At 54.0% G+C, this 23,887-nt stretch overlaps 1 protein-coding gene across 1 annotated transcript in view; it reads right to left on the bottom strand.

Annotated features, from left to right (window-relative positions):
- Nucleotides 1-3,077: 3,077 nt before the first annotated feature.
- The window catches only part of SMAD6 (SMAD family member 6), a 47,323-nt gene continuing 26,513 nt past the window's right edge, over nucleotides 3,078-23,887 (bottom strand). The window contains exon 4 of the mRNA XM_075432135.1: nucleotides 3,078-3,984. Coding sequence (XP_075288250.1) covers nucleotides 3,443-3,984 — 542 coding nt within the window. The 3' untranslated portion in view covers nucleotides 3,078-3,442. The remainder of the gene's footprint in view (nucleotides 3,985-23,887) is intronic.

The following is a 23,887-nucleotide window of genomic DNA, read 5'->3' as shown; positions in this document are numbered from 1 at the left end:
AGGGGCTTGCACGGGCAGGGCCTGAGCTGAGCTTTGCAAGGATCCAGCGTGGAGTTCGATAGCTTAGAGGCTTCTTTAAAGGGTCCTAGGTTTGAAGGATTACAGTAAGGTATTAAAGGGGAGAAATGGGACAGAAAAGAACACTTGATGTCTTACTTCATTGCCTCACCATAAAATTCTTTTTTATTCCCTTTAAAGCCTCGCTGTCAACTGAAATAAAACTCCAGATTTCTTCCTGGGGAAGCGCTTGAGTAATAAAAAAAGGAGAATTAAGCACAATCTGTGGATTGCACAAGGGAAACCCCAAAATTAACCCTCAGATTTCAGCCCACAAAAACTCTTTCGCTGATGCCAGCCGGGAAGGGAGCTGGAAGGCGCCCGGCCAGCCCGGCCGCGCTGCAAGCGCAACGGGTGAAGTCAGGGAGAATCAGCGGCACCTGAACATACGCTGGGATGAGGTCTGCTGTGGGTGGTATAAATGCAAACAACAATGTCCATCCTTGGTGCTGTTTTGTCCAAAATATGGAAGAAGCTGGTCGAAAGTGGAAAACAACAGGACTGCTGCATCCGTGTGTACACGTGAGGAGGAGGAGGAGGAGGGGAAGGAAGGCAGCAGCCAGCTCGGGATGCGAATGCAAAACCTTCTGGGTGATGGTGGGAAACGCCAGGAAAGAGGAGCGGAGCAAAGGAAACCGGGAGAAGCAACTCAGCTTTTGGCTGGTTCTTCCCAGTTAAATGAGGACGGTACGAAGAAAAAACTCTTTAAAAAAACCCCAGAACATAAAAATGGCCCCTTGACTGACGGCACGGAAGCGACGCAGTGAGTGATGTAGGTGGTATGGCAGGACACGCCAAACCTAAGCCAAAGGGGATAAAAAAACCCCTGCAAAGCTCTCGAAAGCTGGCTTTAAACGATCGTGACATGTTTTGACACCGTTCCCTGACAACAATGGCTGTAACACAAACAAAAATTAATGATGTCAAGTATTAATACTGCTGCAGCATGAACTCAACCAATGTGGTCCCAATTAAGCACGGTTATAATTTGAAAAATGACTGTGGAAATGCCGTTGCGACATTCCCCGCTCGCGCTTCTCCCGCCATCCAGCCCGGGGCCGCGCGTCTTCCCGGCGGGACGCAGCTCCCTTCCCCGCAGGGATCGGTCCCCACCTTCCCCAGCCTCGCTCGCGGCCGCTGGAGAAACACCCGAGCCCAGCCGCTGACCTACGCATCGGGAGGGTTTTTCCAGAGTAAGTTTGTCCTATTTTAGTCTGGGTTTTGAGCCACCGAGGAGGTCTCATTGCATGTTTTTCCTCTGCAAATACAAACACCCCCTGTGACACTGAAAGCTGGGGTGCTTCTGCTGTCACCGGAGTCCAGAGGCCGGGACTGGATGAAAATCCAGTGCGCAGGGATTCGCACTCCAGCTCTGAGACTTGGCAACGGCAGTCGCCGGCAATAAATAACCCCACGAACCCAGCGAGGCCAGGCAGCGTCCGGCGTGCCCACGCGAGCGCGTGGGTGCCGCGGCGCTGGCAGCCACGCAGCTCACGCGGAAGCCAGCGAAGCGCTGGAGTCTATCCGGGATTTCCAGCGAGACTGTCAGCCGTGAGAAGCTCATTTGACCAGGATTTCTGGCTGCAGCGGCTCCTCAGAGCAAATCTATCCTTCCCAAACAATCCTCTATCACTGTATTGCCTGGACGACAGACTGGGAGATTTATAGGAGAAATCCGCACACAACTGGTCCAGCTCACCTCGCCTTCCTTCAAGTTACTGGAGAGGTTCCCGAAATTCAGGCCACGTTACAGTGTCTCCAGCTGAGGATCCACCCAACCGTGAGTTGTCCAAAACCAGCACTTGTTTCTCAACCATCAAACGTATCCGGGAGGTGCCGGACTCAGAGAGACAATCCCCACGCCAGGCTCACAGTGCAAACTGGTCCTACTGGGCAGCTGCAGGGCCATGGTCTGTTCTGCTCTTCCCACCAGCGCTGATGCCCATCAATTCGCAGAAACACGAACGTGTATGCTCATCTTCACGACGTGCCCATCATGTTCTGGGTCATCAGAGAGATCACGGCAACCTGGGCAACAACAGTGATGGGAGATTTTTTCACCTGCTGGAGAGCAGCTCTGCGGAGAGGGACCTGGGTGTCCTGGTGGATGACAGGGTGACCATGAGCCAGCAGTGTGCCCTGGCTGCCACAAAGGCCAATGGGATCCTGGGGTGCATCATGAGGAGTGTGGGCAGCAGGGCAAGGGAGGTTCTCCTGCCCCTCTACACTGCCCTGGTGAGGCCCCATCTGCAGTGCTGTGTCCAGTGCTGGGCTCCCCAGTTCCAGAAAGATGAGGAGCTGCTGGAGAGAGTCCAGCGGAGGGCTACAAGGATGAGGAGGGGACTGGAGCATCTCTCCTACGAGGAGAGGCTGAGGGAGCTGGGCTTGTTCAGCCTGGAGAAGGGTGAGAGGGGACCTTAGAAATGCCTCTAAATATCTGCAGGGTGGGTGTTAGGAGGACGGGGCCAGACTCTTTCCAGTGGTGCCCAGCAACAGGACAAGGGGCAACGGGCACAAACTGGAGCAGAGGAAGCTCCAGCAGAACAGGAGGAAGAACTTCTACACTCTGAGGGTGACGGAGCCCTGGCCCAGGCTGCCCAGGGAGGCTGTGGAGTCTCCTTCTCTGGAGATATTCCAGCCCCGCCTGGCCGCGGTGCTGTGCAGCCTGCTGTGGGTGACCCTGCTTGGGCAGGGGGTTGGGCTGGGTGACCCACAGAGGTCCCTTCCAACCCCCACCATTCTGTGATGCTGTGATTCTGTGATTTTCCTCCCACCTGCCCAGTTTGCTCCCCGGCTCTCAAACTGGCCTCCCTTACCCTCCTCTGGGCGACAGCCGCAGCCTGCCAGCAACCCAGTTCGGGTGTCTCGAAGGGTCCTGGCTGAGACAGGAGACAGCGGTCGCCCCTCTGGAAACCCTCCGAATGCCGAGCGCCCGAGCAGACGCTGCTGCGGACTTCAGCTGGGGGGGGGGGGGGGGGGGGGGGGGCAAAAAAAAAAAAAAAGACAATTAAACCCCCCCCTATAATGCGAATACTTTTATTATCAATGAGTGACTGGTATTAGCTTTTTGTCTGGGTATTAATAATATTTCAAAAAACCATACATCAAAATTAGGGGTTTCTCCTATTTTTGCTGTATAATTTTTCTTTTTTAAAAAAATCTGTATTGAAAGAATTATATAAGCCAAAGTGCATTTTCTGGTTTTTGTCCATATACACATTGCACCATACATAAATAATTACATTGTAAAAATGACTCCATAATTACAAGTATAATATATATTTTCATATAATATATAAAACTTTATATTAAATCTAGGTAGATGATATTTGGGATAGTCTGGGTCTTTTTTTTTTTTCTTTTTCCTTTCGTCAGAGGCTGACCGTTATCGATTGTTACTGAGTAAAATCTCCAGCCAACAAGGACACGACGTGATGAACTGTCTCGAGTAACACGGCCCCCAGCCTTTGGCGAAGCTAATCCGCACGCTGTTCGGGTCGTAGGGCCCGTCCGCGTAATCCAGATCGGCCGTGTGCTGCAGGAGGCAGGACTTCTCGTAGTCGAACACCTTGATGGAATAGCCCGGCATCACCTTGCGCACTATCAAAGTCCTACAGTTGGGGATGTCCAGTGTCGGGGAGTTGACGAAAATGGGATGCTCGCTGCGGTTGTAAGCCCACACACCATCCGGTTCCTTGCTAAGTAAAATCCCGTAGCCGATTTTACTTCGAGTCCTTCTCACAGTCTCGCTCCTGTTTTCCAGGTTTAGCTGTCCGAGGCAGAAGCCGTTTCCTTGAGGTAGGTCATAAAATATACTGACAGACTGTTCGTACACTGTGTAGAGGCGGCCGACGCGCGTCCGGTGCTCCCAGTAGGCCACGTTGCACCAATGGCTCCTCTTCACGGCATCGGGCGACGTACTGGCATCTGCGGGGGAAAGCAGAGGAGAGTCAGGGTTTGCTGTGGCCACCTGGGAAAAGACAGGTATGGAGGGCAAGGAAACGGCTCTTCCCACCCACTGGCTTTGCTCACGTGGAAACTGAACTTCTGCTCAATCCAGAGCCCATCCTGACCTCAAACCCCATCCATTCATCATGTCCTATTTGACTATCACGACGCATGCCACCAAGAAAACAGGCTCAAGGAAAGGCTGGTGACCCAACAGGCCACCCACCAGCTCCCATGGAGCTCAACGCCTCTTTCTAGCTTCATGTTCAACCCTGCGTCCAGCAGCCGGGAGCCTGTGTATGTGAGACACCTGCATTTCTACCGCCAAGAGCTGGCATGGACATGGTGCCACTGCAGCTTGGGCACTCCTGAGCTTGGCAGGTCCCCAAGCTCCTCCGGCACTGCTGTGGTGGCATATCCCCATTTTCGAAGGACAATTTGTGTGGAGCTGAAACAGAGAGGATGCTGATGAACTGCTCAGATGACCAACCCAACAGTTATCTCCGCCATATAATACTGTTCCACAGCTACGCTGACGTTCCCATGGGGAACATGACATCTGAGGAGGCATTTCATCCCAAGGGGGAGTAGCTGCAGTAGTTGCCATCATCTATACACGTTCTCCTATAAAGCCATTGCAACTCTCTCCAGAACAGCGAGAAACATCTTTTCTTTCTAGGTATTACATTCAAGGAGGACAGGAGGGACGCAGACTGCCACAAATCTGCTTAATTTATGATGCCTCCAGCATTTACGATGCTCCCAGAAGGAAGATGGGAACTTTCAGCCCTAAAAGAGCCCCGAAGAGGGTGAACCAACCTCTTGCTGAACATCATTCCAGCTCCTACCACACCGGTTAACAGAAACCCACCCTGGGATTTCAAGCAAGGAGCCCTGCTTCGAGCCAGCCCTGCTCCGTGCCCGGCATTAAGCTCCCTGACAATACATCACGCGCCCGCGGCCTGCTGACCCCTCTGCCTTCGTGCCATCAGGTCCCATTAGCTCGCACGCGGGGTGATGCCATTATTTTGCTTCAGAGACCCTATTGACGCACCGGATTTCAAGCGCAGCCCTGCAGCCCCGTTTCTTTTCAGGCTCAAATTACCCCGGAGGGGAAGGGGCTCTCCTCCCCATTAACGACCTTTGAATTAAGCGTCTTTGTTAGAGTTTAACTTGAGTTGTAACTATACAGATTTAGGGGGAGGGAGACAAGAAGGAGAGATGGGGCTAACTGGGTGAATGGGATGCCGGCGAGATGCCCTTTGCTATGGGCAACGCTTATCATCTCACACCGACCCCTTCACCCACCACCGGTCTAAACCACCCTCAAAATGCCAGACTGGCCCCTTTCTCCCCCATCATCTGTTTAAATAATTTTTAGGACCCAGCATGGCCACCAACAGCTCCTGTTCAGTTTGATGGCATATTTTATCCAGGACTGGGAAGGAAGCCCTGTGGTCATCAGACACTGCAGTCCCACTAGGAAAAGAAACACCATTTCCCTCCATTTACAGCAATCTTCCACGGAGGAGCGAGCCAACAGCTTCCTGCCCCCAAATACTGGAGGTGACGTCCTGGGCCTCCTAAAGGCATGGGAAAAGCCCAGCTCAATTCAAATGTAATTGCGGGTTAGAAACCCCCAGCTGCCTAGTGCCAACACGATGCACCAAGATCTCCACCAAGAATAGAAACTTTGATGAAACTGGTGATGAGAAGTTTCAGAACCTCTTTGCGGTATTTCTGCAGCAGTTGCAAAAATGACATTAACCAAGTTCACGGCATTCACACGAATCTGACCCAGCCAGTCCTACCTAACTGAACATTACTGAAGTAAGACCATCCTTAGCCACATCTGTACAAACACCTGATATCAACAGCTTGGCATGGATGAAGATCTTTCCTCTGATAACCTCCTTTGGTCTACCACCATTCAGCGGGTCAGCGCATTTTGCTCTTTAAAATGCTCTATGGCAAACAGTTCCAGATTTACTTCTAAGAGGTGAAATAAGATGTAGTTCACGAACGGCACAACAGCAGAAAGAAGAGGTGCTGAGCAACCAAGCTTCATCTGCAGCTCCATCTTCCACAGCATCCAGTTTCCACAGTCGTCTTTCCCCTGGGACATCACACAGTTGAGATGCCCCCAGTGCCTTCCTAAAACTCTTCTCAAACGCTAAATTTTGCTGTTGTCCCACTCGAGCGATGCTGGGGGGGCTACAGATAAGCTCAGAGCCTTTCATCTCCTGGGCCCGGAGGCTGGTAGCAATTACGGAGCTCTGCATCTGTTTAACCGCCCAACCTCCACAAAGCCCTGCACGCCCATTAGCTAAGTTGGTTTTGTCATTACGTTTTTTAGAAGCTACCACTCAGCCCCCGAATTTCCCTTACAGACTAAGAACGGGATATCTTCAAAACTCCAGTTTCCCCATCAGCTGAATTAATCAGGGGAACAGTCAGCAATAAACATTTAAATAGCCGTTTCCCATGGTTTATTGCAAATTAACATACCTAGAGGGGGAAGGAAAGCAGGAGGAAACCCGTGCCTGTTCTACGAGAACATCTCGCTGTGGGTGCCACCAGCCCTGCTGCCACCTCTCCTGTCCAGGGACCAGCACGTGTTTTGGTACAGTCACCCATCTACATGCACGCGGAAAACAGGGGAAGGTTTTTTCACACCTCCTCCTTTGATGCATCTGAAATCCCCTGACTAAAATCACTTCCCTCATTAAAACCACTTCCACGCAATTTCTGGCTGGAGCTCCAGTCACAGAATCCCAGAATCCTAGCATGGTCGGGGTTGGCAGGGACCTCTGTGGGTCACCCAGCCCAACCCCCTGCCCAAGCAGGGTCACCCAGAGCAGGCTGCACAGCACCGCGGCCAGGCGGGGCTGGAATATCTCCAGAGAAGGAGACTCCACAGCCTCCCTGGGCAGCCTGGGCCAGGGCTCCGTCACCCTCAGAGGGAAGAAGTTCTTCCTCGGGTTCAGCTGGAGCTTCCTCTGCTTCAGTTTGTGCCCGTTGCCCCTTGTCCTGTCGCTGGGCACCACTGGAAAGAGTCTGGCCCTGTCCTCCTGCCCCCCACCCTGCAGATATTTGTAGGCATTTCTAAGGTCCCCTCTCAGCCTTCTCTTCTCCAGGCTGAACAAGCCCAGCTCCCTCAGCCTCTCCTCGTAGCAGAGATGCTCCAGTCCCCTCCTCATCCATGTAGCCCTCCGCTGGACTCTCTCCAGTAGCTCCTCATCTTTCTGGAACTGGGGAGCCCAGAACTGGACAGAGTCCTTCCATCCACACACGCATCTCGGGGGGTGAACCCCCCCACCCTCAACATTCGTCCCATCGCTGTCACCCCATCACAGCTCCTGCCCGGCAGTGACAGCTCTGCCAGCTCAGAGCACTCCTGGAGATGCCCTGAGCTCCTTCAAACGGGCGAGGACGTGAGCTTTAGGTAACTGCACATCAAGCAGTTTCCTTTCCGCTCTACTTTTCCTGGCCAGGGGTGAAAAAAGGCTTTAAAATCCACGCAACCAGCCGCGAAAGCAACCTGCCCGTGGCCCGCGGGCAAATAAACACCCCGAAAGGAGCCGGTTAACAGGCTCATCCGAGAAGCCTCTGCCTCCGGGACGCTTTCGGCAGGGTCCCCCTTCTCCCCCAGCCCCATCCAGCGCCGCCCTTGCCGGCTGCCCCGTGCCGCGGGGGGCTCCTCTGCCTCCTTCTCTCTCCCAGCCAAATCCCGCAGAGACGAACGCGCCTGGCAGCCCGGACAGCAAGCGAGCGCCGCAGCGAGGCCCCGCGACGAGGGGGCCTGCGCCGTGTCTCATCCCCTGCCAAGCACCAGTTTTGCCTCCAGCCATCAGCCACCACCGCTCGGCAGACGGCAGGGGCGGCCGGCAGAAAGCCACCTCCTCTGCCTTTCCAATAAATATTCCCTTTTTCCCTCCTCTTTTTCCACGCCGCCCTTTACGCATACACAAGAAAATCCACTTTTTTTTTTTTTCCTTTTGTTTTTCCCCCCTCCTTTCTGCTGGAACAGAGGCAGGCTTGCTGGCTTTCTTTTGGAAGAAAGAAAAATGTTTTAGTCCCGCAGTGCCTCCCTCGATAGCATTTTTAACAACTATCACTGTCGGCAGCTACAACTTCTAGCAGCCACACTTGGGCTGGCGTTGGGGCTGTCTCCTCCATCAAAGCCACCTTCGTGGATCAGACAGATGGGCTGGGACTCGGGCTCTTGTTTACTCGCTCCTCCGAGTCGCCGCTTCCTCCGCCGCAGCGATGCCTCGCAGCGCACACATCCAAAAGGAAACTCCAACAATTTCAGATAAAAAAAACAAGATAGGAAGGAAGACGGGAGAATCCAAACCAGAACTTAATGGGAAAAGAGACTTGCACGGCTCAGGCAAAAGGAATCCGGGTATGGGAATAAATGCAAAGAGTAAATACCGTAAATCCTCACGGCGTTAGGCTGCTTTCGCCGCCTGCAGAGTGTGGAGGTAAAGAAAATAACTTGAGGTTTTAGATTATTTGTCATTTGACAGCTTTTTCTGCCAGTAAAGTTCAAAGCAGTGCATTAAAAGAGCAAAGAAAAACGCTTTTTTTCCAAAACAAAACGCTGCACGGTCCCACCGCTTGATGTTGCACTTAAAAGCAGGATGGAAAACATGGGCAGATCACAAAACACACGATCAAAATATCTCCGTTTCATGCCTCAGCTCTTCTGAAGCCACCAAAGCTCTTCTCGGCAGGTCCGACGGCCCCACAACACACGGCTGCAAGTGAGGTCTTGCTGCGTACGGAAACGGGGCCGGGAAGGGAAGGCTGCTGCCATGCTTTGAGGAATATTCCCGTTTTTGCCCGGACTCCTGAGGATCACAGAATCACAGACCCACAGCATGGCCGGGGTTGGCAGGGCCCTCTGTGGGTCACCCAGCCCAACGCCCTGCCCAAGCAGGGTCACCCAGAGCAGGCTGCACAGCACCGCGTCCAGGCGGGGCTGGAATATCTCCAGAGAAGGAGACTCCACAGCCTCCCTGGGCAGCCTGGGCCAGGGCTCCGTCACCCTCAGAGGGAAGAAGTTCTTCCTCGGGTTCAGCTGGAGCTTCCTCGGCTTCAGTTTGTGCCCGTTGCCCCTTGTCCTGTCGCTGGGCACCACTGCAAAGAGTCTGGCCCCGTCCTCCTGACCCCCACCCTGCAGATATTTGTAAGCATTTCTAAGGTCCCCTTATAACATATCAGGAGGAAACAGGCTCGAGCCGTGCCCTGCTGTCGTTCCAAGCAGAGCCCCCCATGAAGGGCACGGGGGGAGCGATGCCAGCTCCCCCTTCCCCACCTAACCCCAAACCACGCTCCTGGCGTTCTCAAAACGCATTTAAGAGGCGCCCGCAGGGAAGACCACGCAGGTAAAAAGCAACCAACCAAAAATCCCTGCGTGCTCCAAACGTGACCGAGACTCCGACGCGCACACGAGGAGACGAAGCGGGCTATTCAAAGCGTCCCCGTGACTCAGCCCGCACCCCGTTTTCACATCCCCCCCTCCCGTACCCCTGTGTCCCGGAGCAGCTCCTCTGGCCACGGAGATCGGTCACGTCCTTGCCCAACGGCCAAGGTATTTTTTAGTTTTATTCTTTAGACTATTGGACACGTGCTCAGCCTTCTCCCTCCCCTCTGCCCTAGCACAGACGCATACTTCGACCGCCCGACGCGCAGGAGCGTGGCAGCAGGACGGTTACGGCCACGCACAGCTCACCGTGAACGAGGTCCAGGTAAAAAGCCCGGCACAAAGACCACGCGCATCTCCCCAGAACCTTCCCACAGCTCACCAGGGAGCCACCGGTTAAAACAACCCCCCATGAATACCCTTAGAAACACGCCCCGGGGTAAGGAAGGGGTTAAAACTTTCCACAGTAGAAATGGAATTTTTATGGCCCTGCAAAAAAAAAAAAAAAAAGAAATTAATTGTCAATCTGCCCCAGCAAAGCTCCCAACCAGTTCTGTTAAGCCAATACACTTAAAATACCTCTGCCTTACAAGTTTCAGCTGGAATGCATCACTGCGGCCCCCCGAGAGACCCCACGCTCCCACCGCCCCCAGCACGAGGAGCTGGGGAGAAGCTGAGCAGGGGGCTCCCCCATGCCGATGCCCTGGGGACACCGGGCTCCAGACCGGCCACCATCTGCCCGTCTGTCCTCACTGGGAGCGGTGGGGTGGGACTCTGGAGTCACCTTCCCACCCGTGGAGGAGCTGGAGCCATTGGTGAGCCATGTCTTGGCCAGCAACCACTTTGTCGGCCCAGGGGAGCGCGCCAGCATTGGCTCCACCATCCATGTTGAAGGCAACATCCCAAGCCCACCAGCAAACGATGGCGGTTGGCTGGGCAGGTCCGGGGTTACCATCCTGAGGTGGCCCTGGGGACACTGGAGGAGCGCAGACAGCGGGAGGTTCTCCATGCTGTCCCCCAGCGGAAGTCAGGGCAAGTCTTGATAGGAAAAGGACAGTTTAGTCCCTTTTTCTATTTCTTTCTTGGTTTCTCTGATGAAGCAAGCAGCTGCGTGTTACGGCAGGACAACAGGCTTGTCCAAGGAGATGGCAGCTGGGTGCAAGCAGGAGGCTGGACAGCCCTAGGCTTCTTCCTGGACCTTCTCCTTAAGGCCCAGAATGAACTGCAGATCCTTTCATGTCCCAGCTTTCACCAAGCCAAACTTGGTGATTCACAGAGGCCCTGCGAAGCCATCACCGGCTCCCCAGACGAGGACCAAGGTCAGCCACAGGGACAGCAGTCCAGACCGTCCCCGTGCTGCAGAGCATCAAGCGCTCTTCCAGGCTTGCGTTTTGTTCTGCTGAGAGAGACGTAATGATTCAGCCCAGCTCATACCTCAACTATAAAATAAGAGTGTGATTGCGTATGACGATTAATCTGGTGTCACCGCTGTCGTGGTGGGGTGCCAACTCCTCCAACCCCAGCACGGCTTCTGACACGTTCCTCACGTTGGATGGGGCTGTCGTACAGCCATGGAGACCAGTTCATCTCATTCATGTGGTAAAAACCAACACCAAAGAGAGCACCGTGGACATGGTGGAGAAAGAGCCCTCGCTGCCACCGTACCCACCACGGAGGAGGTACCTTCCTCCTCCTCCTTCACCTCCAGCCTTTACCTTGGAGCAGAGCTCTGGTGCTCCCCAGCCTCCTTCATGAGCCGATTTAATTTGTTAACCCAGCAGATGATTAACTCAGAAGAACACTTGTGCTGGATTAATTAATTAAATTTGTTCAAAAAAGGGTCTGACGGGCAACAGAGCCAGTGGAAGAGGCGCGTGGAGAGGCCTGGGGGGGAAGGGGGACATTTCCATGGCAGCCCAGGAAACAAAAGCAACACAGGACAGGAGCCAACGCCAAGAATTAGGATGAAAACAATTTTCTCCGCATAAAAGAAACCATTCTGCAAAATCATCAGCTCATGCTAATTTTTTCATATCCTTCAAAGGAGAACACATGCCATGTTTAGTTCTGCCCGGAAATTTGTAAGCCATCACCAGCCAGCTTATTCTCAAGCTAAATTCAAAGAGTTTGTTTCGAATGTTCCTTCTCTGGCCATTAGATACACAGCCCAGAACATGATTTGAAGGTTATTTTAGCAGGGTTTTTTTTTTTTCCAGCTCCCCTGCATGGTTTACAAAGGTCTTTTCAGCCAAGGGTGAAAAGTCCTAGAAAGTAAAAAAACTGGAAAAGCCCAACTCAGGTATTTTTCACTGACATTTTTACGCACGACTTCTGAAGGCCAGTGTTTTCAAAGATTTAGGTGATTTTTTTTTTTTTTTTTTTTTGGGGGGTCGAAAAGTCTCTGTATAATCTCAGCTTCCCTTGCTCACAGCTTTCGCGGGCGCATTCACCGCTTTCAAGCTCCCGGGCTCTGCGTGTAACTGCTTTACACCTGGCACGTAAAAGCCAACACAACAATGTAAATACATCTTCAAAAGGAGCCCAAAACGTCATCACCCATGGCGGCTGCCAATTACGAAAGCACCAGACCTGTCATCAACCGGAGTTTGGCCGAGCCTTCTCTGCTGCTGGAAACCAGCCCCGGGTGAGCCCAAGCCCAGGAACCTCCCAGGGTCGTGCTCGGCATCTCCCCAAGCATCCGCAGCGTCCCCGCTGCCCAGCCATGGGTGCCCCCACCCCGCATCCCAACCGGCCGGAGAAACGGGGAGGGAAACGACCCGGCGGAGGACGCGGGGGTGGGAGGAGGGGAAGGTCTCCGCTAACGGATTATCCGTGAAAGCGGGAGGTTTGCTGAAAATCCTCCGAGCATCGTCTAGGTGGGGTTGGTTTTTATCTCTGGAGGGGCTGGGACAAAAAAGTGGGGCAAAAAGTCCCTAAATCTCTTTTTTTTCCTCATTTTTAGGTTGAGAACTGGCATGTTTTCAGCTCCTCCAAACAACCATGCATGCAGTCCCTTTATTTATTTATTTTTTTTTTCCCCGGAGCCTGAAAAAAACGCTGAGGATCCGGCAGAAATCACCCCATAAATCACCCGACGGCAGATTTCCCTTCTAGCCGCCGCGGCGACGTCCAGCGCTCCCTTCCCCGCGCCGCTCCCGCCTGGCGCCGCGCCAGCCCTCGCTATTAATTAATCCGGGGTGGGGGGGGGCCGGCTGCTGCAATCCCGGCTACGCCAACCGCATCCGACTTGGGCTGGGCTGGTGGGCAGAAGTTGGACCGGCCAGATCCCGCGGGACCTCCTGAGCTCTCCTTCTGCCTTTTGAAGCCGTTTTGGCTTGGCAGAGGAATTTTAGGCGCTCTTCGAAAACCCCGACCGATGCCCTGGGGGACCCGATGATGAGAGCTGTGGCAAACGGGAGCACCCCGCGGTGGAGGAGAGACGCTGGAAAATGGTATAAATAAATAATAATAGTTTTTGCTCGTAGAGGAGTTTCGGCTGAGCGCTTCAAAGCCAGAAACTAATTAGTAGGTGCCTCTGAAGAGAAACAGGAATAACACCGCTTGCTGCCTCCGTCGCGCCTCTCGGGCAGAGCACGCTGGGTGCCGGACTCGGCTCCCGGCGGAGCCTGGGAATCGCCTCACCGGAGGGTGATGGTCCAGAGCCCTGCCTGGTTCACCCCAGCATAAACGGAGGGGGGTCTGCCGGGGCGGAGGGGACGGAGCTGCTTTGGGCAGGCAGACGCTGAGGTGGTGAGGACGTCTTTGAGGTGGCTGCAGAGATGCCTCCGAAGATGCTCGAGCCTCCCCGTGTGCCAAGAGCATCGGAGCATCCCCGGCGGCAGCAGGACCACCAACCCAGCACAGGACACACGTCCCTCCCGCCACTCCAGAACACCTGAAAGCAGAACAAACTGAAGCAGAGGAAGTTCCAGCTGAACCCGAGGAAGAACTTCTTCCCTCTGAGGGTGACGGAGCCCTGGCCCAGGCTGCCCAGGGAGGCTGTGGAGTCTCTTTCTCTGGAGATATTCAAGACCCGCCTGGACAAGGTCCTCTACAGCCTGCTGTAGGTGACCCTGCTTGGGCAGGGGGTTGGACTGGGTGACCCACAGAGGTCCCTTCCAACCCCGATCATTCTGTGATTCTGTAACACCTTCTCCAGAGAAAAGCAGCAGAATAAAAATAAAAAAATAATAATAAAAAAGCCTTCTTCTCCTCTGCTTGGTGGATAATATGAGGGCACAGAGCTCCTCCGAAGGCCACACAGCCACCGTCACCGACTCACGCCGCTCTTGGCACAGCCCCAACCCCAGGTCACAGCTCAGCTCCCTCCCACAACAACCAAAATTTGCTGTTTCCAGCAGGTGAAAGCTCAGCGCTTCCCCTACACGAGGCCTCCTTCAGACGTCCCAGGCTCGTCCTGCAAAACTCGCCCCCCAAAACGCCAGCAAAGCCAGAAACCTGGGGCTCACGAGCTCGCACAGGACCTGGGAAACGAAGCAGGCTGTGTCTGCGGCAGCTCTGCCACACTTTTCTATTTTCACTAACCAGAAAATGAGCGCAGAGATGCTTCCCTGGGAGAAAAATCAGGGCAAAACCAAATTAAACATCACCACTGGATACACGGTGACAGCCTGCAGTTGTGCTCCAGCCCGAGCCGTTCCCTCCGGAGCGAGAACGAAGCCAGCCCCGCCGCGCTATCGCACCTCTGTCGGGTTCACACCTGAGAACCGGCCGCGGGGTTTCGGAGCTGAAGAAGGCGACGTGAGAAGCAGCGGGCGGGCTGAAAAAACCCAAGGCCACCCTGATTTCTCCGGAGCGACGAGGCCGCGCGGCCCCAGGCAGCATCCTCGGGAGAAGACCGAGGCGCTGGAGGCAGGGGTCTGCCGGCTCGATGCCAACACCACCGCCAATATCAAGGACTGCGAAAGCTTTAGGAAACTATCGCCGACCTGGGAAACAAGCTGTGACGGAGGAGTGCCGGGCTGCGGAGGCTCCCCGGGGGCCGCGAGCAGGAGCCCATCAAATGTTTTTCTCCGTACGAGCTGGGAATGAGCCGCTTTGAGCCTCTCTGGCTGGCTGGGTGGGTGCAGAGTCCAGCCCTGGGCAGCCACGAGACCCCAGCCTGAGATCTCCAGAACAAAAACCTTGGGCTTTCACCCCAAACCACCACCGGCACCCAGACCGGCTGGGGGTCCCCCATCCCAACCCATCCTCCGCTCCCCAAAAGGGGTCTGGCTGATGCTTCCCTTCCCAGAATCCTTACAAAGTCACTTTTTCCCCAGCGTGGTCTCAGTGCCCTGACATCTATGGGAAGCACACAGGGGCTGAGAGTGAAATGGAAATTTAGGCTTTCTTCTCGCTGGCCAAAGCCCAGGACCCTTCTCCCAGTAAAGCCCTCCCCGAGACCCGCTGTTGGAGCAAGCCCCCTGCCACGGGGACCCACGGCTCCGCGACCACCGCCACACGCTGCCCGCAGTTGCTTCAAGTCCTTGCTCGTGGTGGATCTGCCAGGGTTTTACAGGGAATTAAAGGATTTTGGGCGCCAGCGTGGCCTTTGCAAAGGAAACAATCCCTCCAGTTGCAAGCCACTTTGGTCACGCTGAAAGGATGAAGGTGTATGGGGAGGTCTTGGGGCTCGCATCTGCTGGAGAGGAATTAAAAGCAGCGCGGACGGAGCCCGTACGCGGCGTGGGCGGCCGTGGGAAGCGCCCAGCGGCAGGCGGGTGGCGAGGCAGGGGCACATCTCGGGTCCCGCGGCGCTGGCAGGGAGCGTGGGGACGGCTCCTGCCCTCCCGCTCGCACACGCACGCACGTCTGCGCGGCCGCAGCCGGGCTCGGGGGAACGTGCAGAGGGCTACGTGCATGCGTGTGCGCCCACACACGCCAGATTTTCCGATAGCTGGTTCATGTATTTACGTGTAAACATTTTCTGGGTCTGTTCCAGCCCTCGCTCCAGGCAAGCAGCTCGCTCCGCCGACAACCGCTCATGGCCAGCATCCACGGGCTCTTACTCCCACTTCAAGCAAAGACTAAACAATGACTTCAGCATCTCGGGACTGAAGCCCTGTAGCTGGTCCCTCACAATTCACGGCTGAAGCAGTGAGGATGCCGCGCTGGCGGTTTCCGTAAAATCCGTGAATCAGAAAGCCAGCGGAGCAGATGCGGTGCTGGGCATGCAGTTCTGCTCGCCTGGGATAAGCTCACCCCCAAAGACCAAACACACCTCGTCTTCTTTTTCTACTCGCTGGAATGGTGCTGTAAATCTATTAGAGCTCAGATAAACAGCAAGAAAATTTGTGCAAGGGATAAGCAGGGGATGGGGGATGCAGACCCAAGTATTCACATGAAAGCCACAACATCCGCCAGCATCGCCGCGGCCCGGCGAGGCAGCAACGTGCAGCCTCCCAAAGTCCCCGAAAGCATCTTCACAATCATCTCCCAGATGACTAAATTCCTAACCCTGTATTTGCACATGGAGAGTGGAGGTGACTCATGCTAATTACCCTCCCTGGCCAAGAAGGACTTGTTTTCATTTCTAAAAACCACAGTTTCTTATAAAAAAGGGGGAGGGGGGAAAAAAAGGAAAATACCAAAATACACACACAACTCCGTGGGATACATCCTGTCCTCCTGCGCTAATCCGAATCCCAGACACCTCAGTACTCCAGCTTCACCAGGGATGTCCAAACAGCAAAGGATTCATGAGCCATGGCATGGACACAGCCAGAGACGCGCGGCAGAGACGCTGCCAGCATCACCTCCGGGTCTCCTGGTTTCCAGGAACGCTCATTCAACGGAACCCGGCTAAAATCACTCACGGGTGTATGAGTGGAGCTCAAGAAGGGTCTTCGTTCAGATTAAAAACCTTCCTCGGACAAGCTCGCACCTTTCTTGGAGGCCAGCTGACATTTCAAGCTAAAAAGAACCTTTGCAGGACCGGCTTGTGCAGGGTGCGAGGCTGCGACTCCTTCATGAGATATTCGGGGGGGGGCTGCCACGCTGTAGTTATAAACTCTGCAAATGAAGTACCAAAGTAAACAGCTTTCCTATCGGCAGGAAAACGGGAAGGAGAGCAGGTCGGGCTCTCTGTAAATCAAGGACAGTGAGATTAACGGAGCATGTGAACGCTTCGTTATGGCTAACGAGTCCAAGACTGCACACCCAGAACGCAGCCCAGCATTTAAAGGGAAACGTCAAATTCTTCCCCTCCCCTCGAGGGAAACTGATTTTAAAAAATAAAGCAAGGCATACTGGGGGGAAATTCGCCTGGTATTATACATTAAAAAGGCAGCCTGTCAGCCGCCTGAGACTCCTTTCTCTCTTCCATTCTCCTATAGGTCATATATATATATATATATATATAAAATATCCACACGGATGCAAAGAACCCCCCTGCAAGAAACCCGCAGCACAACGGAGCGTAGAATCAGGGTCAGACATTTTCCAGAAATACATTCACAAAGCTCCAACGGGCAACGCAGTTCCCACTTCGGACAACTTCGGCTCGTTATCGCAACGCTTCTGACTATTCCTGCCGGGGCTGCGGATGATGGGGAAGCCTCACCGTTCCGTCCCGGTGTTTGCACGGCACAAACCAACCAGTGCTATCAACGTTGTAAACTCGATCAAGCTCCTGCACTAGAATCCTTAAATTGTTAAAAATAGGGAAGAAACTGCACAGTTCACATATTTTACAAAGCTGGGTTAAATCAACATCTGCAAAAAATATCCCCGTTAAACGAAATAGCAGGATTTCATTAAGTAAATTGCAAGTTGGCAAAAATTCTGAAAGAAAGGGAAAAAGCCACAGCCAGCCCTGTAATTTAAACCTTATTTTAACTGTGACAGCATGACGGCGAGAGGCTGCATTTCCAAACGAAAAAATAAAGTCTAAAAAAAAGTACCTGTCCCCCCTGTTCCCCACCTCAGCGCCTGCAGTCCTGACGCCACCGAGCTCTTCCTTAGGGAGATGAAGAGGGAGCGGGACCCGCTCCCGGCCCTGCATCCTCTGTATCGAACCCACTGAACCTGCAAAATCCAGGGTTTTCCACCACGGGAGCGCCCGGCCGCCGGCGCGGCGGTGGGTGCCGATGGGTGCCGGTGTCTGCGGAGCCCTCGGAGCGAAGCGGGCTCGGGTGCACCCCTGTGGGTCTGCAGCCCGTGGGTCCGAGCACCCAGTGAGCCCGGAAAGCTGGGATCAGACGGCTGCAGGTCTGGGATGGAGCTCATTCCAGGCCACGCTGCATCGTTTTCTACATCTTAAACACCTCCTGCTCCCCTGCAGCAGACCAGGAGCCAGGCAGCGGCCGGTGCCCGGCCAAGGGCTGGTGGCACCTACCCCACGTGGTCCTGCATGGGTGCCCGTCGGGTCTGGGTGCTGGGCGGCAGCACCAGGGCTCCTCGCTTGGGCATCTCCAAGCAGCCCCTGAAGGAACAGGACACGTGTCCTGCCACCGAGCCGGCCAAAAGCCTCTGCAGGAGCCATCACTGCAGGGGATGGGGCCAGGGACAGCCGCTGCCCGGCTGGCTGGGCTCCCACGGTGGGGACACCCCAGGGAGCACCGTCCTCTGGGGCAACACCCAGCACCGGGCACTCGAGGGCCAAACATTAGCTCCCCAATGGCAGCAATCACAATTTCCCACCCAAAAGCTCAGCTGTCCCAGGGAAATCACCCGCAAGCAGCGCTCCGGGATCAGTAAAACCTCTCGCCCGGCACGTACTGGATCTGTTTGCTTTGAAAATAACTGCAAAACCTCAACACAAAACCTAAGAACACCCGGTCCGGCATGCCAGCTCCGAGCTGCAGAGGAGCCCTTGAACAGAAAGGCTGATTATTTGCTCACAGCGCTTTGGCTTCGCTGTTTTTCCTGGCACTTGCGTCGCCCGAGTTATTTTGAAGGGCTGTTTGCTGCCCGCCGAGCGGAGAAAACAGCGATCCCGTTTCCTTTCTGATCTAAACATCCGTTTGCCGTGCGAGCAGGGAAAAAAAAACACTCCAACCCCACGCATCTTGGGCTCGCAGAGAGGGGCGGTGGGTGCTGGTGGGTGCCGGGGCGGGGGAAGTGGGCAGGCACCCACCCCACGGGAGCCGGCTCGGCCATCCAAGGGGCCATCCATCCCGTGCTGGATCCAGATGCAAGGGAACGGCTGCCTGGGGGGGTCTGGGCAGCTCTCCTCGAAGCAGACCAAGCGCCAGACCCCCGGCCGGACCCTCGCATCTTCCTTAACATGTCCACGCAGGTCAAGGCCACCCGGCTCGTCACCACCAGCGGCTGCACGCTCTCGAGCAGCTCCCGAGGCTGAAAACCAGGCAGCCTCACCGCCTCGCGCCGGATGAGGCACGAAATAAAAGCTACACGGGGGGGGGCTTCGCTGGAGATGCGGCATCGCTGGGGCCTCGTGAAATGGAACTTGGGAGCAAAAAAGGTGGCTGCCCCGGGGCAAGCGCAGGGCAAAGCAGGCAAACCCCTGCCCGCCACCAAAGCTCACCCCAAGTCCCGTCCAGCTGCGTGATGCGTGTCGTCGCAGCACCCAGCAGCGACCGGGATGCTGCAGGGATGCGGGACTGGGTAATCAAGAGTAATTGCGAGGGCAGGAGATGCTCACGCCTCCCCGAAAAACCACCGTGCAACAACTCCCTGTGCCGCGGGATGCCCCTCTACTCCGCTCTTCTGAGATCCCACCTGGAGTCCTGCGTCCAGCTCTGGAGCCCCCAGCATAAGAAGGACATGGATGTGTTGGAGCTGGGCCAGAGGAGGCCACAAAGATGATCCGAGGGCTGGAGCACCTCTCCTACAAGGACAGGCTGAGGGAGCTGGGGCTGTTCAGCCTGGGGAAGGCTCCGGGGTGACCTTGGAGCAGCTGCCAGGGCCTGAAGGGGCCGACAGGAAGGATGGAGAGGGGCTTTTCCCAAGGGGGTGCAGTGATAGGACAAGGGGGAACGGCTCTAAACTAACAGAGGGCAGATTTAGATTAGATATTAGGAAGAAATTCTTCCCCATGAGGGTGGTGAGGCCCTGGCCCAGGTTGCCCAGAGAAGCTGTGGCTGCCCCCTCCCTGGCAGGGCTCAAGGCCAGGTTGGATGGAGCTCTGAGCACCCTGGGCTGGGGGAAGGGGTCCCTGCTCATGGCAGGGGGGTTGGAACCAGATGAGCTTTAAGGTCCCTTCCAACCCTTACCGTTCTATGATTCTATGCCCCGCACGCCAGCGAGAGCACCCGTGGCAAACCAGACCACAAGGTCAGCACCACCCGGACCCCCAAACCTTGCGACAGGAGCCCCCAAGGCTCAGACACCAAACCCCGCACGGAGATGAGAGCTTGCACATGCAATTGCTGTGGCTGCTGTGCCTCCCTGTCCGGGGACACCCCTGTGTCACCCCCAGGACTTGTGCCACCCCTGCCACCATCTCCTCCCAGCCACGCTTTCCCCCCTTTGGTGAGCCGAGGGCCAGCTCACCGCCATGTTCCTGAATTTCCTGGCTTTTGAGGATACAAGCCAGGTCATTAACGTTATTTATAGGTTCCTGTGTATGAGTTTCCATTTGTTTGTCTGCTTAAAAACCGTTAGGTGAAAACAAGAAATTCCTGGAGGTCAGACAGTTAAAAAAACCCCCGCGTCCATGGTCTGATGGACCCAAAGGCTCAGCAGCTCCTTTTGAGACCTAACTGTTTCCTTCAATGCTTATTGTGTAAATACTTAAGCGACTTTATAAAACTTTTACAGTGTACTTAGGAAGCATAAATCTCCCCGTCAGAGCACGGCAGGCCACCGCAGCGGCGCACGCTTCGCGGGTTTTCAGAACACACAAACAGGGACATTACCAATGCTAACACCGGACCCAAGGGGCCCCAAGGTCACAATCTTCCGGGAATAATTGCTAAGCTGATCCCCTTCCCTCACCCCAAAACGGAGCGCGGTTCTGTGCAACGAGTCTTGTGTCACGGTCTTTAGAAGAATCTATTTACAGTTACTGCGCCGTGGATGGCACTTTGGATAGAAGTGCTGAGATTTTTCCCTTTGAAATGCAGCACCAGATATCTAAGTCCAAAATCATCCACTAACATGCATCGTTACGAGAATTAAATGATTTTTTTTTTTTTTAATGCCATGTGGCAGGTTTGAAACCAAGCCTAACTTGTTGACTTCTGCATCCCTCACCGGCACAGATGCCTGCGACCCAGCCCGCGCCAACCACCCACCGCAGCCGCTCTCGTGGGTGCCGTCCGGAGAGCTGCACTTCTCCTCCAGAGCCGAATATTCCCTCACTGGGAAAAACGAGACGTTGTGCTGACTGACACATCTGCATTCGGGGTGGTTTCCATACGGAAAGCCATGCAGCTTTCTGAGATCTGCTTGGACACGGTGTTTCCCAGCTCAAATTCTTCAAAATCAATGCAGATCTGCCCATCCAACGCAGCAAATAGCATGTTTAGCACTTTTTCCCCGGAACGGTTTCTTTGCTGTAATTTTGGTGTAATTTAGGCAATGACAGCAAGGAATGGAAACGGGGAACTGAAGTTTATTCACTTTGCAGTGCACAGCTTTCTGTTGTGTATGATGGAGTGCAAAGAAAGTCCAGAAAAAACTTGGATGGGAGTTCAAGCACCGATGCTTTAAAGATGAAAACGCGCTCTTCTATTAAATGTTTAAATAAGGTTTTCTCGTACTAAATCATTTAAACATTTTCACATTCTTCGCATTTCTAGAAGCGCTGTTCGCTTTTATTTATTGTCATAACCCAGTGCAAGCAACCACGGCTATTTGAGGCAACCTGCTGAAGTTCTTGCAGGACAGTCCAAACTCATGATGAGCAAGGCAGCCCAACTCTTCTTCTCCAACCCACACTTCTTCTCCAACCACCATCGTATTTTCCTCTTTTTCTTACAAATAAATTCTTCCACGCTGCAGATGGGGACAGTCAGGTTCTGTTCCAAATATTGACCAGAAATTCACAGTAACTCAACTGACTTCACCATGGTTGTATTTAGACAGCTGTAAGTCAGAGCAGAAATTGGCCCGGGCGTCCAAATTGTCTTTTTTAGCAACACTCAGGCCGTTCCAGTCTGCCACCAGTGATGAAATCAGCTTTACTCATCCAAACACAAAGTACGGCTCTGCCATCAGCGCCACAAAACAGCTCCAGTAGGCTTAAAATCTGAGTGCCATTCGTTCTCCTAACGATGCAGCTGCATCCAGTGGAAGGGTCCAGCCATGGGTACTTTGGCCTTCTTCGGCTTCCTAGTGACAGCATCTCACCAGGGTCATTTTAATGCTCGTGACAACAGCGATGGCAGAGAAACCGGTGCCCAGCTGCTGCTGTGACACGAGATGCTGGGAAAGCTTCGCAGTGACTATGGAGCCATGCTCAGATCATCCAGCCTTGGGATGTCTCCTTCACTGAGGTGCCCACTGAAAGTCCCTAAGTTTGTTGAGGAGGTACAACTCATGCAACTGTGAAGCACAACACCCAAGCCCTGCGATGCAACGAAGCTCTCACCTGCGCTCCCCCAGCCTATGCTACAAAGCTCAAAGGAATGAGTAACTATAGAGAGACCCAGAATAAATAATGGGGATAAACTTGCCATGAGTCATAGACTCATACAGGTTGGAAAAGACCTCTAAGACCATCAAGTCCAACCGTCACCCCAACACCCCCACGCCTGCTAAACCATGTCCCCAAGTGCCACATCCACACGGTGTTTGAACCCCTCCAGGGATGGGGACTCCCCCACTGCCCTGTGCAGCCTGGGCCAACGTCTGACCACTCTTGCAGGAAAGAATTTTTTCCTAATATCCAATCTGAACCTTCCCTGATGCAACTTGAGGCCATCGCCTCTTGTCCTATCGCTAGTTATTTGGGAGAACAGACCAAACCCCCCCTCACTGCACCCTCCTGTCAGAGAGCTGCAGAGAGCGAGAAGGTCTCCCCTCAGTCTCCTCTTCTCCAGCCTGAGCAGCCCCAGTCAATTCAGAGTAGAAACACTGGAAAGGTTTTTATCACCGGACAATGCAGCGGTCGCAGAGGAATGGAAATACAATTTTTTTTTAAGATACTGCTTGATAAGCATCATGCGGTTTCCAAAGACAGAAGGCAAGTGGGTTAAGACACCCACTGTGCCGTTACCCGCCCTTATGTTCTTACTTCCTTGTAATTCCATCATGAAAGAAAAAAAAGAACAACCCCGACCCAAGGAGACATCAGTCTTCATGAGCCCCGAGCCCCGCTCAACGCTCTGGGTACCCTGATGGTTTCATCCCCGCTGTACTCCACTGAACCTCTCCCCACGAGCTCGCAGGGCTGTTTAGTTAGCGCGTCCCGGTATAAAACTCCGTATTTATTTTGGCACTATTCATTTAGAAGGCCCTAAAACCCAAATAAAGCCCGTTCCCCTCTCTGTGTATCTCCAGCTATTGACACCGCTCATGACCAATTTGCAAAACCAAACAAACGCGCGTTGTGTAATGGAGCTGGAAAAACAATCAGGAAGGGGCTGGAGATCTGCTCGCGGGTTCCCGCGGGGAAGGCTGGAAGGGGCGGCAGCCCAGGAAAAGATTACAAGAAATTAAACTTTTACTCTGATAACAACAGGCGCTATTTTCTGCCCCTGACGTCACGCTCCCGACCGCCGTGAAACAATGGAGATGGTCCAGCGCCGGTTGGAGTCGCGGAGAGCTTTGCTGGCTGTTTCAGTGGCTGGCATGGTACATTTCCCTCTTTTAAAAATAGATTTTATTTTTTTTTCTTTCACACGCCTCGCAACCACCCAACTCCTCTCCGCTGGCTTGGCTGGCGCGAGGACAAATCACGGCATCCCGGGTCCACGCGAGCAAGCCCAGCAGCACTCCCCAGCAGCAAGTGATGAGAAATACGCACTTCTGGGCACAACTCCTCTGACTTTTGGACTTGTCCCTCAAGGAGAAGACGAATTGTGCCCTATAAGTGGCTTCTTCTCCCTGTTGACTGCAGTTAAGTATCTACAACAGCTCCAACAGGGACACTTGTATTAATCTAAGATGAAGTGTAAGGACTGCTACCCAGACAGCACCAAAAAGGCCCCAAAAATTAAGCCACATCTCACTAAGAGAATTTCAATCTTGTGGGTACTGTGTCATCCTCCTAGGTTACTCTGGATATGAAACGAGCTGAAAATGCACTGTGAATATAAACACATTAGTGGAGCCTTGCACCCGCAGACTCAAAACTGATGTGTGATTGGAAGGGTTTAGCTACACCGGTGTAACCGAAGGATGTCGTCAGTATTTTTCAGTGTTACGAAGAAAAAAGCACACTCTCACGCCTTGAAGAAGGTGAACGAGATCTCCCGACGGTCTTTGACAGCTCCACCCTGCACGCCGCAGCTTCGCACGAAGCCAAGAGGCTGATGTCAGATGAAACGGACTATTTGGAAGGACCAGGGGCTGAACAAGCACGATGCTGTGGGGCGCAGG

The sequence above is a fragment of the Opisthocomus hoazin genome, chromosome 10, assembly GCF_030867145.1.
Source record: "Opisthocomus hoazin isolate bOpiHoa1 chromosome 10, bOpiHoa1.hap1, whole genome shotgun sequence".
NCBI lineage: Eukaryota > Metazoa > Chordata > Aves > Opisthocomiformes > Opisthocomidae > Opisthocomus > Opisthocomus hoazin.
This window is presented reverse-complemented; position numbering and strand designations above follow the sequence as displayed.